General features: G+C 42.0%; 1 protein-coding gene across 8 annotated transcripts in view; it reads left to right on the plus strand.

The window, feature by feature from the left end:
* The window catches only part of tns2a (tensin 2a), a 40,578-nt gene that overhangs the window by 16,130 nt on the left and 6,214 nt on the right, over positions 1-18,234 (plus strand). For 6 of the 8 annotated variants that reach the window (XM_067528317.1, XM_067528320.1, XM_067528324.1 and 3 more), the window contains 14 exons: positions 10,268-10,306; positions 10,670-10,711; positions 11,147-11,196; positions 11,314-11,497; positions 11,807-11,857; positions 11,965-12,087; positions 13,680-13,744; positions 14,111-14,194; positions 15,155-15,267; positions 16,109-16,169; positions 16,512-16,587; positions 16,933-17,062; positions 17,911-17,976; positions 18,072-18,188. In XM_067528317.1, coding sequence (XP_067384418.1) covers positions 10,268-10,306; positions 10,670-10,711; positions 11,147-11,196; positions 11,314-11,497; positions 11,807-11,857; positions 11,965-12,087; positions 13,680-13,744; positions 14,111-14,194; positions 15,155-15,267; positions 16,109-16,169; positions 16,512-16,587; positions 16,933-17,062; positions 17,911-17,976; positions 18,072-18,188 — 1,201 coding nt within the window. The remainder of the gene's footprint in view (positions 1-10,267; positions 10,307-10,669; positions 10,712-11,146; positions 11,197-11,313; positions 11,498-11,806; positions 11,858-11,964; positions 12,088-13,679; positions 13,745-14,110; positions 14,195-15,154; positions 15,268-16,108; positions 16,170-16,511; positions 16,588-16,932; positions 17,063-17,910; positions 17,977-18,071; positions 18,189-18,234) is intronic. The other 2 variants (XM_067528319.1, XM_067528322.1) reach the window with 2 other exon arrangements.

Below are 18,234 nucleotides of genomic sequence, written 5' to 3' on the forward strand. Positions count from 1 at the left end.
GGCAGTGTGAATTAACCACCTCTACCCTCCACCATGAGCATGCTTACTGTGTACGTGTGCACACATCTGGAGGCCTGCTCTTAGTCATCTGTAAACCATTCGGTTCTCAGGATTCTGCTTACGTCTCCACCCGGCTGGTTTTGCCCTAAGCTTCATCTCATTACTACAATGTCCAGTACCACGCAGGAGCATCTGCTCTGTTTTTCTGGAAAACACCCCCGCACCTCTCTTAAACTTCTCTCCCAGGGAGAATGATTGGTGTTCATAGGTTGTCTGTGCGGAGTTTATTTTTATTGTCCTCCGTCATTCAGTCCCTTACTCTTTGCCTACAAGGCTTTCTAATACACCCACTCTTCTTTGACACACACAAACAAAACAACATAACTATTTTGTTTTCACATGTTGTTCTCTCAGACAGCATGTTCTCCTCTTATCTTGGATTCCCAGGGGAAATTGTAGCCTACAGGGGATTGGGGTGAGAGAGAGAGAGGGAGTAACTGGAGCCCAGCGGCGAAGTGATGGAGGAAGCACTGGGATATGGAGGCAGAAAGAGCTACAGCAAGAGGAGGAAGGATTAAAAACAAACGAGCTCCAAGCTGTGACGAGCTGACCAGTCTGTCTGTCTAATTAAGCAAGAAGAGACCTTTCCGGTAGTCAGGCAAAAACTCTCATGACTCATGACTGTTTAACTGCTAGTCACAGAAGAGAACCACCACTGATGGGAAACCACAGGCTGGTTTGCTGAATGCGGCTGACTGACACAGTGCAGTAGGAAAAACACGAATACCAGACTTTTATATGAAACCTATTGCTTCTTACTGCGTGATAAGGCAACAAGTGATTTTTTTTTCTGGTTACTGTACTGTAAGCCACACTTGGGACATCTCACAACACAAAGACCAGTGAGTCAGACTTGTTTTTACTGCTCTCGTCTAGTGCTTCCAGAATGTGCTTGGTGACATGGACCAAAATGAGCACTGACTGCTCCCCCGTGCTAGTGGCAAAGCAAAAACAGACTCATGATGGTGGTGACGCTACTGATGCAACTACGTTGAGCTGTGAAAAAAGTCTGCGCTAAAGAGACAACACACTTGCCTTTTGATGTTTCCTTGGCACAGCAGCCATCATACACGCCACTTCAGACGCCATTCTGTGTTTGCATTCTCGTTCCCAGATGTTGGTTCCTGCCTCCTCCGGATGACCTCACACGAGTTGTCAAAGACGGCAGCCTTTGAATTGTTCAGCATTAATTGTAATTAATTTAGTCCGGTTGTTAGGCTGAAAGATGATTGGTTGATTGGATTTTACACTACAAGGGTGACCACTTTGCTTTGACTTGCTTTGTCCTGTCAAAAGCCATCATCTATTTCATCTAAGCCATTTTTTTTTTTCATTGGGTGTATTTTGGGAAGAAAGTTTATTTTATGAAAATGCAATAAAATGGAATCAGTTTCCAATAAACAGAGCAAAAACTTCATCCAGTAATACGCAAAAGTAACAACTTTTTAAGCAGTTTTAATGGGATGGTTATTATTTAAAGTAATCTAAATCATTTACATTTAGACAAACTACTGGTCTGCATTTGTTGTGATTGCACCAGTTTGATCACAAACTATTTCTGCATGAGTAGAATTAAAAAAAAAACAAAAAAACACACACATTCACTTGCTGTTGACGTTCTCTCTTAGTCAGACATTCTGAGTAAACTTGACTTATTTTCTTAAAAAAGACAGACTATTATTGTGGCTCTGGTTCATAGTAGTGCCTGATAAGCCATCCTGCAGATGGTGTACGTTGGCAGGGCAGAGCTGTGTATGTACTGCAGTAATTACAATTCCTGCTTCCTCCTGTGCGCGATTTCACGTTGTTTCCCATCCTTGTCAGTCTTTTTATCTGCAGAACATGTCAAAATACATTTTAATGAAACTAAGCTGTGTACTGCTTGCACTGCATGCTCCTCTTTACAAGATGTGCAGATAGAGCGGAAGAGGGGGAGGATGCAAGGGTGAGAGGACAAGCAGACCCCTTCTGATGTTTCTCGAACATAAAAGCCTCTCATCAGGACATTTGTGGTTAGAGTCTTGCAGTCCGGCTCCTCTTTATTTGTAGTAAACTGAAAATTTGATTTCAGATCAAAGAGAGAGAGACTGTAGGTAAAACAAGTCTGCAAACTAGTGTTTGTATTTTTCTGATACAGTTTAACTCATATTCTCTGCTAAATGGAGTCATTTTCCTCCAGGCCACGATAAATATATTTAATTTCTGCCAGACGAGCATCATTCTTTTGGGCAGTAAATTAATTTATTCCAACTCGTTTTTGACATTCATTTATTCTTTTAAGTTTGTCTTAACCTAACTTGCGCAAAGAACATATGGCAGGTACAGACGTGATGTGGATTGATGGAGCAGTGGAAGAAAAGGGGCACAGCAGTCCGGGTTTTCCCATGATGCAGCTCAGTTGTGCCCCAACACCCCCTTTACCCTACAGACTTTCTGTAAATGGAAACATTTTTGTTCATTTACTTTGTAGTTGTTGGATTGATGCTACTATAGGAAAAGTAATGCAGGCTGAGCAACAAAAGAAATGTTTCTGAGTGATGTTAATGAGAGTGAAAACCATAAGCATAACAGCTAAGTTAGCCAAGTTGGGACTCTGCCAGTCCACTGCATGTGTGTGTACACCAGCAAGGGTATAAGCTGCACTAATTGGCTAGTGAGTTTGGCCTGTCTCAAATATAACAGGAAGAGACCGTTTGGATAGCTCTGCTACCAGGGGTCTTAAATATTGACCCTCTCTTTGGTGCAGAACATGAGTCACAGATTTTAGTGATATCCAGTTTAACTATTTGTGGACAAAAAAAAAGTTGCACATTTGTTGATGTAAATCAGAAGTGAAAGAGAGAGAGAGAGAGATGGCTCGTAACGCCTTGAACTGAAGCAGTGTGTCACAAAACCGACTGACAATTCCATCGTTCCCATTTTTGTTAGTTGTTTCCCATCTGTCTATATTCACTGCTTTTAGCCCTCTCAACACAACGAGGAAAGAAAAATCCCAGGAAGAGAAAAAGTTGTAGTGGTTGTGCCGGTGATTGTAGTGTATCTCTGCACAGGGCTCTGAAGCAACTCTTGAGAGTTCACAGTGGCTTTCTGAAGTATGCGAACGCATTTTCCTGCACATGGCAAACGCTATATGGGCAGAATAGTGCTGCAAATATAGAAAGAGGAGGGGACACTGTGTTCTGGGGGCAATTATGCCTGTGCAAACATCCACAGGGTGGATGACGGATGCATTTAAACCACAGAAGGCAGATGGGAGAGAGGGACTGGGGATCTGTAATAATCCCCTGCATTGGATGGTCCACAAGACATTTTTTAATTGTTGCTCATTCAGACTCATGGCTTCCTGCTTTGTTTATTTACCCACGTTTATTTGTGTCCGGCTTTGAGCCCACGATTGGCCCGGAAGGAGGGTAAAGATAGATGGATGAGAGCGTCTGCATGGGCTTCGTCCCTCTGCGTGGAAGTCGGAAACCTCTCTAGCAACATGTGTACATTCCTGTTTATGTTTTCCATCTGCTTAACTTTATGAGTATATTGTGTAGTCGGTGAGCTCCATAACAGGGAATTGCATCCCACCCGCTCGTTAAATCGCCACCACAGGGACCCATGTGACCTGTGATATCTTCGGCCTCCCTCTCAGCTGCTTGGAGTGAAAACGAAACAGCTAGTATCAGAGACCCTTTTTTTTCCCCCTTTGGGGTCAGACGAAAGTGTGGGAACAAGAGACCAAATGGCGAGAAGGAAACGTACTGAACAGTGAGAAAAACTTTTTTTTTTCCTCCACTATAACCTCACATACCAAAAAGCACATATTTTAAGCATAGAAGTTGATTTTGCTTCGCTGTAGACTTGAAGTTCCCTTGAGTGAGGCTGAGTGCTTTCTGGTTTTCTCATAAGATCCACCTTGTCATGATTAATAGGCATTAGACATAGGGTAGTTATACAGCTAAGGTAGGTAACTCTCAGAACTGCCATAAAATCAGTCCTACAGGTTTGTGCGTGAAAGCCATCTGCATTTTTGACTTTAGCTTTTAGTGGTAAAATTATTCACAAAATGATATGTATGGGATTCTGTGAACATTTTTACAAGTTCTGACGCCAGGACTTCGATCACAAATGCTTACTGTAATTGTGAGTGTGGTAAACTAAATAGTGGTGACGACCTTTGGAATAATTGCTCTTAGGATGACATTCCAGTCCAACTGCGGTCACTGAGCATTAACTGTAAGTGAGTGGGCTTTGTTTGATCTTGTGAGAACCTAATTGTTTTCTTATTAACCTTCCAAAGAGTTTTATTTCCCACTCGATGGAATTTAGTCAACACATGAGCAATGTAAAATTAAGCAAAATAATACCCCAGCACAGTGAAATCAGTTTACAATTGGTGACAAACCTCCCTTTTTGTTACTTCCTTTCCTTCAACAGTTTTTTTAATTTTTTTCTATCCTGATATTATTTTACTGTTCATTTATTTGGAATTTGAAGCATGAAAGAGAACAGGTGTAAGACATAAAGATGTCAAGAGCTTTGGCAACATAGTACAAGTATGAGTAATTACTTTGAGCCCAGCACAGAACTCTGTCAGGATATATGGAATGTGCATTTAGCGTCTTCGGTGCATTAAGCAGAACGTCTGCTTGAGCAGGGTCAGACTGGTCCAATTAGCAATGCAACTGTTGATTTTTGCTTATGTCTGCACCTCTTTGTCTCAGTTTTGTAGGTATAGGTGCTTCTTTAGTGCCTGTGCTGATGCATCGCCTCAAATTATTCTCACAATCAGGGGTAAAAAAAAATCGCCCATTGGGTTCTTTTCACACCAGGACATCTGTGTGCTCCCTCCTGCTCACTTGAAGGTCCCCTGCATTCCTCCTTTGCTCAGTCTCTGATGATGGAAATGATGAAAGGGCACGATGTCACAAGCAGCCTCGGCTTTCACTGCTGATTGGTTGCAGCTTTCATCAGTGCTCTCTTATTGGCTCTCCCAGGGGAGCTTAAGGACTGGGGGGACCATTAAGCTAAAGACTAACCATCAAAGGAAATGCTGCATGGCTGCTGTGTTCATATGTACTGTAAGCAAGAGGCAGATCCTGTTTGATCAGGATCTGGACGTGTTAGTGACCTGTGAGCAAAAACAGGACTTTGCTTTATTCCGAAACTTGCTTCCGTCCATCGTGTTCGTAACACAGGAAAAAGTAGATGGCCCACAGCTCCCTTCAGTTCGTGGCATGAAGGGAACTGGCCAAGTAACATCTTATAATGTGCTTAGTTGGATGTCCACATATATTTAATACCATTTAGTTAAACTAAACCTAACCCATACATCTTAAATTCAAAATACAGTGTGGAATTGCATTCCTGAATTTACATTATCTCAGCTGCCTCTGCTGCTGCATTTTAAAGTCCAAAATTAGCTTTACCTGTATCCATGATTTTTGTATTACAGATGACTAATCCAAATTTCTCACATCATCCCTCGGATGGAGCAATGATCACTTTACTGTACATGGAGGAGGCTGCTAAGGCAAAACCAGCATGGTAATCCAATAACTCCACAATCTGGCCACTGCTGCAGACGTGTTGCTAGTCAACCATCAGCAGCTGTAGTAATTATGAGTGGATGCAAAGGAGAAAGTTAGACGGTGTAGTAGAAAGGGCAACGGAGTATGGAGGAGGTTAAGGTGTATGGATAGGATATCAAAACACAGTACTTTGAAACAGGAGACCATTGTTTGTACCCCCCCCCCCCCCCCCCCCCCCCCCCCCCATGGCTTCCCACTGCTCCTAGGTTAAATGCAGAGAAAGAATTTCATGTAACATGTATGTGCTCAATGACAACAATAACGATTCGGCTTGTGTCTCTACATGAGCAATGGTTCACAAACTGACGCCCCAAGGCGGAGAACAAGGGAGGACAGTTTGCTGCTACAAAACATATTAAATTAATTACAGTTCAAATATCCTCAGTAACTACATTGTGCCAGTGTGGGGAGCAACTGTATTAAACCTGTGACTAAAACATTGCCCTCATATGCCCAGTTCCCACATTAATAACATACCAATGCTGCTACCTCAGCCCCTAGTTATCCCTCTCAGAGCCCACAGCTCTTAAACCATGCATTGCGAGGCGAGCTGTGCATTATCCATTAGCTATGCTTCTTCTTCTGGCTTTGATGGATCAAAGAGCAGGAGGATCCAGGGCCGCCGTGGCAAAACAAAATGAGCTGAGCGAAAGAGGACAGAGGGCTGGCAACAGTGCTGAGATGGAGAGTTGAAGCCAGGGAAAGGGATGTAGGAGGGGGGGAGTGGAGAGATAGGAGAAGGGCTTATGGGGGTCAGGGCTTTCTGAGCTTTGCCAGCTGGACCCACCTGAGAGAGGGCAGTGAAGGAGAGGCAGGGGCCAAAGTGTAGGGCACTGAAGTAGTGAGAAATATTTTCAAAATAAAAGTTTTTTTGAAGATGTGTTACTTCTGTTGAGCTGCTTCGTTGTTTATTTTGCTTTTTTGACATGTAGTCAGCACAAGTCTTTGTCATTATTAAGGATATTTGGTTTGTGATGGACACATGGGAACGATCATGTGACTTTCAAGACCAGAACATGAAAATGTAAGAAAAACAGTAGAGGTTCATAACAAGGATGGAAGTGAATGTAATGAAACTGAAAAGAAAATCATAGTTGGGAAGTTGGAGAGGTGAGGGGAAGACAAACAGGAAAGTTTTTGTTAGGAACAGATTAGAGAAGAAAAGGAAGGAAATTCAGAGATTGAGAAAAGAGGGGGGGAGGGTCCACAAAGAAAGAAAGAGGGTCATTAGGACAAACTCAAGAATAAAGGCAGAAGTCGTAAAAAATACAAAACGAAATAAAAGAGTAAAGTGACAAAAATGTCAAGGGAGAAGGAAAAAATGTGGAGATTAATTAGTTAAGAGTGGAGAAGAAAGAAAAAGGAGGCAAGAAGGATGAAATGAGACATCCAGAAATGGGTGGAGGTCTAGTTGGAGGATATTAGTACGTAAGAGTTGGACCGGGCAGATGGAATCTGGTGTGATGTGTTTGGTTTGGCTGAGGGGCCACCCTCAGCTGCAGGCCCCCTCCATGGGTGCTGGGAGAGAGGGTTGTGGAGGAATATTTGGACGAGTCATGGGAAAACTTAAACCTTAACAACAATAAGTCAATGACCAGTGGGGAAAACATAAGCACAGGTAAAGCACGTAAAAGCAGTAACGCTTACGCTGTCAAATTTGCTCAGCTGTAGTCATAACAACTGGAAATCTGACACAGCGCTGGCTCTGTGGACACTTTCCAGGATTGTCTGAAAGAGAAAAGAAAAAAAATTGGAACCAGTGGATGATTCCAGGCGGTTTGGATTTTTCTTGCTAGAATCTGGTTGAATTGCTGGCTTTTCCAGCAAAATCGCAATATGTTTTCCATTAGGATTTTGTGGCATGTCCATCCTGCCTACGTCAAGCCTTACAAAGCAAAAATGAGGTGTTGGCTGACGCAATCACAGGCAGAACTGGTCGAATCCTCCAGTTTTCCCAGAACTTTACCAATTATTCTTTCCTGGGCCCCCAACCGTTCAAGAACTCTCCTGGTTACCCAGCACATTTATATATAGTTCTCCATCATCGATTTAAATGTAAGTGGTCAAAAATCTGGGCTTTTAATCTCGAGCATAAACACTTTAATCTAAGTGGGACCCAAAGACTGCGGAACCGAACCAAACAAACATGAGGACAATTAGACCCAAGCAGAGAGAGAACAAACATGCTGTGTCAGCATGATGCACTCACTAATTATTCAATTAGATAAGACCAACTAATAAGCAGCTGTGGTGGAAAATGAGCAGCAATATTACATTAATAAAATCTTAAGGACACAGAAGAAATGGATTCTACTAACATGTTGAAATTAAAATAATACATTTATGTTTCAAAGACAAATGTATCCAAATGAAGTTCTATTCCCAACAAGATTGACTTCAGTTCCCTCTTTACAACATGGCCCCAGTTCATTGTGAACCTACAGTCAAGTCCATTTTGATCCACTTGGCTGACGGTAACAACCGGCTGTATCCAACTCAGCAGGTCTTGGTTCTTCAGAACTGAGTGGGCCACTATGTGATATTTCCCATAACATTCACAGTTACTTTTGTTGGACCTTTCCTAGTGATTCCACATGTTTGTCATACTTTGCACTATATCAAAGGCTTTTAGGTATCAGTTATTTTTCCAAACTGAGGTAGCTATAATGAAACTTTGTTGTGTATTTGCCTGTGCAGCTGCGGAGTCTTGATTTCCATGGCGTTAAGACCACCAGCATTAATGTTGTGGCTGATCAGTATGTGTCCACGTGGAACCCCAATTCCAAAAAGGTTGGGACGATGTGTAAATGTCAATAAAAACAGAACTCCAACTTCTTTGGAATCGGGGTTTGAAGGCCCATTCTGGTCACCCATGAGTTGGTTTCTTTTGCTTCCTGTTTGTATTGTGAATCCATATCTATTCACATGTTCAGTTTAAATCTGTGCTCACTGTGTTAACTAATTTCTAAAATGTACAATAAAGATGGTGGGACTGGATCTTTATGCTGGCTCTTCCCAGAAGAAGATGGATAAGAGTCACAAATGAAATACGAGGAAGTGTGTATTTAACTGGGACACAAGTAATTGCCCACCGTGTTAGTTGGGAATTAGGAGTTTGTTTAAGTAAATCTGTGCTTGGACCACAAAATCAGACCAAGCCATCTAACACTTGAAGCTCACATTATTTGAGTTCTGTACGTGGCTGCAGAGTAAAGTCACTGTCTTTTTTTAAAGAGTGACTAAGAGGAATTAAGAGAAATTAGGAAAGTTGACGCAGTTTCGACCTGCATAATTCATAATTAGGCTTCAGCCTGGGAATTGGAACCACAACACGGGGTAAGATTTGAGATTTATTTCCTTACGGAGACATAAACATTCATTCTCAGCGTGAGTGAGTCATACAGGAACATCGTCCGATTGGTCACTTGATAGCCTAAGTTCAACCTGATCCTGTTTCCTGTAAATTTCTGTCAAACACGGCAGGGCTGGATTTAGCTCGTTATCTGTTCCTCTGCCTTCCTGTTGATGTCTGGTTACGTACAAGCAGCAGTAAGAGCCTGAGCTTGATGGTTGAGAAAGAAAGGCAAGAAAGAAAAAATTAACACAAACCCTCCGTACACACACACACACACAGTGTAGTGACACACCCTCGGGTTCAAGGCCTGTGCAACTTCCCTTTTGTGCACAATGAGAAATACACAAGCCCTTGCCCTTTCCTGTATCCAAATAAACAGTCCAAAAAAGTCTATGTTGTGGGAACATCACTGTGTGTGTGCATGTGTCCATGTGTTGCATGTGTTACGTAAGCATGACTGTGGACCTCAGCCCCCTTCCTTCAGTCACAGTTCATTGACCTGCAGGCCCATAACTGTGCGAGTGTGTGTTTGGCTTCACATTTGCACATAGTTGCTCTCAAACATCAGCTGTACTCGTGTTTACTTGGTAGCTCATCTAAGTAGTTTCACAGTCACCGTCTGTGCTCTTTTTTTTTTTTCTTTTTTTTTTTTTTTTTTACACATCAATCATCATGCATCATCTTAAAAATGTTGTTGTCGACGTTGCTATTCCTCCCCGTCTGACCTCTGCAAGTCGCAGTGCCGAGCTGTCTGATGATGGTGAAATGCTTCATGTTAGATGGGCAGCGTTCCCAGCAGTAGTTGACAAATTAAGACACAAGGTTAAAATGTCATTATTATGGGGGCAGTCACACATTCCTGCACAACAGTTCAGGAAGTTACTGTTTGTTTGTGTGTCGATGGCCAAAATTCCTTTGTAAATGATCATTAGAAAACTCTTTCTCCTCCGCATCAAACTGCCTGGATGGGTCCAAAAATAAAAAGTGCACTCGCCAACACCTCCAAAGCCTACAATTTAACACATCATATTGAATGTTAGCGCTCTTGTAACTAGTGCTAACATGGTAGGGAAGTAGCAGTTTTTAGACGGTGGTCTCATCTGTAATACGTCTCAGATGGTCTTGATTCCACCAGCTAGCAATTAGTAACATAGTCCCCATGATATCAACCTTCTTATCTACTTATCATGGCTTTTTTTTTTTTTTTCATTTTTATCCGAGGAGACATTTGCGCTCAACCCTGACCCCTTCCCTCTGTCTTTGTGTGTTCCAGGTGACCTCTGCATGCATACCAGTTCTCCCCAATGATCTGGTAAGTCTCCTTCATTTACCCAGTTCTTTTGATCCAGAGTGCTTTGTAAAGAAGACTCCCCACATTGTTGATGTATGGTTATGAGTTATGGCTTCAGAACCCCCTGCCCATTTTGGGCTCTGTTAATTCCTGGAGCGCTGCAGCATTCCAGGCCAGAAGGAGAAGAAGAAAAAAATTGGTGTTCCTATAGGAAGTCGGACTGTTTATCCATTAGAGAGTCTGTTTATATAATTAACTTGTGTCTCTTCTACCTTTTCCTCCCTCTTCCCTTCTTTTACTTCCCTTTTCAACCTTGCCCCTTTCTCCTACTTCCTTTTACCAACCTTCTCTTCACACTGCTTTTTGGTCACCACTTGAACCCAGCAGCGTAGAGGGACTGCTCCTTCCCGACACATCCAACACCTGGTGAGCACAGTTTAACTCTCCTCTCCATCTGGACCTCCTCACTTTTATAATTGTTCTCTGCACCTTTCTCCCCTCTCTCTCTTTCCCCCTGTGTCCCCAGCGTCATGCTATCTGTCTTGGAAATGTCCGAACCTGTCAGGAAAAATCTGTTTGTGGCTTTATGGAATTTGATTTAGTGACGCGTGTATTAAACAAATCAAAGTGAGAGCAATGCCAGACACGAGTCTCTGCAAAATGCTGCAGCCCAAAGAAATAAACAAACTTGACAGCCGGTTCTTAAGGTTGCTCCTATACAAGTCCTGCCGAAAAGATCTGATCCCTTACGAACCTAAATGCATAGACTGTCAGGGCTGCTCTAACGTGGAGCATAATGGTCCAGTGTTGCCACTGTGGATAGACTGTCATTAGGTGATCAATAATTGTTTTATTCCACAGGGTTCCACCAAGTCTCTGACCCATACCAAACAGAGAAACACCCTGCCAAGGTAAACGCCATCTCCGTCAATTCTCATATTCCCATTTAATACAATTAAAGTCCTTCTTTCTCTCCTTTTATTCTTTCAATCACATTTCTCTCCGTGTCTCCTTTGCTGTTTCCCCAGGAGCTTCAGTGTGGACCGTGTGATGGAAAGAGTGATGGAGCGCCATTACGACTTTGATCTAACCTACATCACCGAGAGGATCATCTCTGTCTTCTTCCCCCCGAAGCTGGAGGAGCAGAGATACCGGCTCAACCTGAAGGAAGTGGCCGCCATGCTCAAGTCCAAACACCAGGACAAATTTCTGGTGAGGGAACAAAAATGCATCGCTGTGCCAGCAGAGTAGATGCAGTAGCTTTCACAAGATGTGGTATTTGTTGCTTCCGTGGTTTTACCTCTGTGCTTGGAATATCCAGTTGAGTTTAGCAAAAGATCCTTGTTACACAATAGGCATAAGACACAATGAGTTTTGACATACTGTATAGCCGCAGGAAGCTACAGAATACACTTAGAAGCCCACAAATGAGTAGTTTGTTTGTTTTTACTTCTGTCACACCCATGTCACAATGACTCCAATGATAGTTGGCCACAGTGATAAACAACGTTTCTGTTTCAGCTCCTGAATCTCTCTGAGAGGCGCCACGATATCACCCGGCTAAACCCAAAGGTAGGGCTTGTTTTTTTTTTCTCTTTTTCATCTTTTAAAAAATTAATTTCCTCAAATGAGAGAGATTTTTGTTTTAATGTTTTTATTCCATCTCTGTCCACCACCAGGTTCATGACTTTGGTTGGCCTGACCTCCACGCTCCACTGCTAGATAAGATCTGTGCCATCTGTAAGGCCATGGAGATGTGGCTGACCTCTGACCCCCAGCATGTGGTGGTCCTGCACTGCAAGGTCAGTTCAGGCGGCCACCTGTGAGTTTCAGATGGACCTCACATCGTTTCAAGCTCTAAAATAGCCAAATTGAAATACCTGTTTAGCCATGTACATTTTTAACATTAGGTTTTTGTTAATATGCAAAAAATGATCAATACAGAATTATAGTACCCTTTTTTTGCAGTAAGTACGTTTTCCTATTACCATTGACCAGGTTGAGAGTTGCTTACTAGTTTTCTTTCCAGATAGTGGTGAAAGAAGCACTTATTGGCAGTTATACTTCAGTAGTATCACAATGTATATTCTTTTTCATTTTAAAAGGTAAAAGCAGACGTTATTAACAAAAACTTCTTTATGCAGCAGAATTGTTATATTTTTACATTATTACCACTTTCATATTTAAATTATTCTGTATCTTCTCATGGGTTTTAGTGGAGCCAATTTAACCTGCCTCTAATCTCTAGAGTGGGACAGTTAAACCTAGAACATCACGTGCATCAACATATAAATAATATGCTTCGAAAGAAATCTTCTAATGTGCAAAGTAACAAACTGCCAGATGGATGTGGAAGAGTGAAAATGACTAAATCTATGGCTGGAATGTAGTGTGGTAGGAGTTTATAGTATTTTAGTACATCAAAATATTTACTTGGGTATATTTAGGTACAGCAAAAATACATAGTTGCATTCTGTAACAGCCTGATGATGATGATGATCGTGTAACTGCTTATTTAGATAAATGTCAACATGTACTTGATTTTACATCTTTAATCAGCCTTAATGTGCCCCTTCACTATTCCTGATGTAAAACGCAATAAATTAAGTTAGATATTGTAGTTAAAACACAACTTGAGTAAAACCAAAATTACAGAGGGCATCAAATAATTCAATAAGTTGTTCCCACCCTTGCCAGAAAATTAACCATACAATTTCGATCAAACTCAACATATCTCTTACGCACTGACATGCTTCATTCACAGATTCATTGATGTCTCGCTTTCAGGGAAGTTTTCCAGCACCACCAAACGGTGACCAGCAGACGCTGAGGGTGTCAGAGCTCCCACGGCCTGTCTGGGTGTTTTATTTATTGGTTTTCGGTCAGGAGAATTTAAATACCAAAACCATACAACTTCTGCGGTCTGCTGACTTTCCAGAACATTCCAGCTACAGGGATAAACAAGTTTTTTTTTGTTTTCTCAATGGTCTCTCTTTAAAGTGTACACTGAGCACCAACAAGCTTTAATTTGTGCTCAGAATGCATGTGCAGCCTACTTACTGAAATCTGGAGAGGTCACATTAGGAATTTGAGGCTGGAATGTCTTTGGAAAGTGTCAGGAAGGATGGAGCACCCAGTGTAGAGAAGAGAAAAAAAAACACACCACAGGGAGCTTTTTAATTTGAGCTCAAACTGCTTGCCCACGTCTTTGTGTGGCCCTGTTTTGTCTCAGTCGCTCTCTCTAACCATCTCTCACCTAAAGAAAAACAGATCAACCGCGCGATTAAACCGTCCGCTTCTGCAAACTGTGCGAATCGGCTGTGCCTTCGGATGAAATCATATATTATTTAGCATATTATGATGTTTCGTTGTTGTTCCTCTCCCCCTCCTGCAGGGCAACAAAGGTAAAACGGGCGTGATTGTTGCCGCCTACATGCACTACAGCAAGATCTCTGCAGGGTGAGTGTGTCTGCGTCATCCACGGCCGCATTCTCATATTACTTTATTCATGAATATCCGAATATCGAACACATAAAAATGTGCATGTCAAATATATTTGAAAATTTATTAAAAACATTTATATCTAGTGGCTGATGTGTTCGCGTAAAGCATTTGCCGCACAATTATTTCCATGCAGGCTTTGTTGATAAGTCGTTTCGATAAATTATGCCCTGTGGATTTTGCACAGGAACAGTGGAAACTGGTTTATCCTGTGGTCAGTGCCAGCTGTATCCTCTCCATGTACTTTCTGGCATCGAGAGAGTCTGGTGCAAGTCCCGTGATGGAAATTGTTGTTATGTGTGTTTGCATGCGTTTTGTGTGCAGGGCGGACCAGGCTCTCAGTACTCTGGCCATGAGGAAGTTCTGTGAAGATAAGGTGTCCTCTTCCCTCCAGCCGTCCCAAAACAGGTAGAGGCCACAGAATGATCAGAGGGGAAATTGGGAGGGGGAGTTCCAGGGTGTGGAGGGCAGGAGGGTAACCCGCATCATAGCAGAGGTTATTAAATGCATCCTATTTAAGATAACAGAAATAGGAAATAGCTTTCAGCTTCCAGTTCAGTTTTGTTTTTGTTTTTTTTGTCCTTTAGCGTTGCCCTGTGAGTTCAGGGTCGCCACAGACACCATTTTACGCCGGATGCCCTTCCTGACGCAACCCTCCCCAATTTCTGCCGGGCTGTCCTGTATAAGTGCTAGCTTTGATTTATCTTTAGCCTTAGTTTTCAGGCCTAATTCCATTTATCTACTTAAGGGTTTTTCAAGGTCCTGGTATTATGCACACTGGCTCACTGTCAAACTGTCATGGCTTACTTCTGGGGTGGCCAACTCTGGTTCTCGAGAGCTACAGCCCTGCTTGTTTTCCAACTATCCCTGCAAAACCTTTATTTTCCAGCTTGTGATTGACTGAACACACCTGGTGCAGGTAATCAGCGGTGGGAAAACAAGCAGGGCTGCGGTTTTCGTGGACCAGAGTTGGCCGCACCTGGCTCACATAAACACTACAGTCTATGAGTGTAAGTTGGACAGTGTAATTAAAATGATAGATGAAGCAAGAACGAGTTGAAAGCGAGCTCCTAACGGTAAAGTTGTGTTTTTTCCATGCAATTTTTTATTTTTTTTAAAATTTACCATGAAAAAGAATCAAAATATAACCATTGCTTTGCTCTTTTCCAGCATAACAATACAATTGTAGACATTTCAAGCTCACTGAAGTTTAACTTATTCATCCCGCTGCTCGGGGCCTCGTTACATTTTAATTCTGACTTTTTGAAGATGTTTGTTTGTGATCTCAGTGTAAAGCTGTTCATGTTATTCCCCATTTTTATCTCTCTTATTTTAAATCACAAGTATCTCTCTTGCTCTTTCTCTCAGGTATGTCTATTACTTCGGGGGCCTTCTGTCCGGGGCGATTAAGATGAACAGCAGCCCCCTCTTCCTCCACCAAGTTCTTATTCCATCACTCCCAAACTTCCAGGGGGAAGGAGGTGTGTGTGTGTGGGTGTTTTTTGTTCTGTTTAAACATGTCTTCACCGAAACACGAAACACAATATCTGCCCATCACGTACATGGATACATCTCAAAATCTTTATTTGGTCGCTCATCGGTCCTCGATCTGATGGCAGTTTGATACAGAATGAAATGCCTCCACTTGTGGTGTCAAATCACTTCGTGGTGTCAAATTTCGTTTAAAAAAAGTAACCCTAAGCAACATTATTGGGACTTTGCAACCCACACTAAGAACCTGGACATGGACCAGTGCAATAAGTTTTCCTTGCATTAAGTGTGCATTTTTTTTTGGGGGGGGGGGGGGGGGGGGGGGTAAATAATGCAATTCTAAACCGTGAAATCCAAATCCCGTTTTTCAATTTGTTATTTCAAGCCATAACCTGCATCTTGCCTGTTATCACGAGGACCAAAATTTAATGACATAACATCAGCAAAAGAACAAGATGTTTTAAACTTCGGTGATTAAATGATGATTTTTAAATGATGAATTAATACATTTATATTAACGTGACAGTGGAAGTTGTGTCATCTCCAGGTACTAATTCTGTTGACTGAATGCATTCAGCTGTGCCATTTCACTAAAAAACCCATTTGCTCGATTCCTTGTATCTTCGGTAGGAAGGACTAAGACACTTCTGTCCTGAAATCACGTTAACATTACTCACTGCTGCTCTCACAGCCTCCCACACACACACACACACACACACACACTTGTCTGTTTATCTTTAATAGGATGAGGAGTGACAGTCAGCACATACCGATGGCTTTGCGTTGATAATATTCGCCATGTCTAAATCTCTACCCTGTCTCTCTCCTCAGGTTACTACCCCTTCCTGAAAATATACCAAGCCATGCAGTTGGTCTACACTTCAGGCATATAGTGAGTCTCTCTTGTTGTCTTATAGCCAGCTGACTTTTTTTTTTTTTTTTTTTTCCCTGAGCTGAGGTTTCTCCAGCGTCACCGAATGATTAGAGACAGGAGAAGAGAAAAAAAACTAACCCAAAGGACATCTTTGTTCTTCAGTCTTTAACATGCATCTTTCAGCTTTATCATTTACCCCAAAGCTTTTTCAGTTTAAAGAGTGTAAATATAGCCATGGTGAAAATGGTGCTAAAGTATTTCAGTTAGTCCATGTTTGGTCACAGGGTGTATCTGCTTGTATTTCTTTTTTTTTTTAAAGTTATCTAACAGGCTTGTTTGTTTTCACTGTGTTGTCTGCAGTGACCTTCAAGGCACTGGAGGGAGGCGTCTGTGTGTGACCATCGAACCAGGGCTGCTGCTAAAAGGTGACATCATGGTGAGTCACATGGGAAGGAAATGACAAACAGAGGACCCCTGTTACGGGCGGGATCGTAATTATGACTCAAAAAACTTAGGAACATAAAACACAAATGCTTCGCAGAGTACTTTTACGCACACTGCACATCTTCATCTTTGGAATATGAACTTTGGTCTGGAAAAGGGTTCTGTCACTTTGTTAACAAGGAACCACAATTTGTCACTTTTGTGCACTCAGTCATTTTGAAAGTGTTGGTGTCAATCACATTGCAACACGAAGCCTTAAATTTACTGTTTCAACCCGTCATTATCCCACATGCATTTTAACCTACTGCGCCTCTTACATCTCTGCTGCCCTCTGCAGGTCAAATGCTACCACAGGCGAGCAGACAGCGCTGACAGAGACACTGTGTTCAGGCTGCAGTTCCACACATGCACCATCCACGGATCCCAGCTCTGGTTTGGCAAAGGGGAGCTGGATGAGGCTTGTACTGGTGGGTTTGTTTAAGTGGTAATAAGGGAAACAGCTGCTCAGAGACTAAGAATTACAAGTCATGGAACAGAATTTGTAAAGACATTTAAAATTTTATTCGTGTTGTGCATTTATGCTACCGTATTTTTCTTAGACATTCGTTCTCATGGGAAGAGCGGCATGTATCCAGTATCACTTGCATTAAACTGTACACGGTAAATTAAAACAAAAACGGGTCATGTAAGGCTTTAGCTGCAAATCTCTTCTCTTCAAATTCAGGTACTGCGGTGGGATAATCGCCACATACAACTAATCATCACGATGTAACAAGAGCTCTTTGAATTTGCATTGTGGAAATGTGTTTCCAGTGGTTTGGGTTTTATATTAAATCCCTAAATAGTAGCAGCGTAATCTCCATCTAGGCTGTAATGACAGCTCTCTGGAGGTGAGTGTAGTGAAAAGGAGCTGTGCTTGTAAGCCAGAACAAGAATCTCTTACTGTGAGTAAAGGAGGCTCATTGAGTGTTGGTGTGTTCCGTAAGTCCATAATGAACATGCTCATTACTTCATTTCCTCCCGTTTCACTTTTGCTGAAATGTCGGAATACACCAAGTGAAGAATTACACATGTACACAAACGCACCATTGTGGATTCATGGAACTCAGTAAATCTGTGCATGCTGTTTGTAGATTAGGTCTGTTGGAGCAAAAACTCCTACAAATTTCAGCCTCGTGAAGGTATTACATTACAATCTTTAAAATGTACTTAAGTTGAATTTTGAGTTCGTAACATGTTTGTTTTTATTTTTCCTTTTATAAATCTTTAAATAATTTTTGACATCCTTTCCTCTATGTTCTGCTTTGCCCCCTAGATGAGCGTTTTCCATCTGATGCCACAGTGGAGTTTGTGTTCTCCTCTGGACCTGAGAAACTCAAAGGTCAGTTCTCTCTGCTTCAAACTCTTCTGTTATAGTTTGAAATTGAGAGGTTTAACAAATGCGAATGACTAGAGATGAACGGTCTCTTTCCTTAGGTCGTGAGTTCCAGAAGAACGATCCCGCTGTCACAGTCGACTACAACACTGCTGACCCAGTAGTTCGCTGGGATTCTTATGAGAACTTTAACCAGCGATACCAGGACAGTCTGGAGGGTAATTGTTTTCTATATCTCACATCTCGGCTCGATTTAGTGACAAA

Source organism: Channa argus, chromosome 13 (genome assembly GCF_033026475.1).
Source record: "Channa argus isolate prfri chromosome 13, Channa argus male v1.0, whole genome shotgun sequence".
NCBI lineage: Eukaryota > Metazoa > Chordata > Actinopteri > Anabantiformes > Channidae > Channa > Channa argus.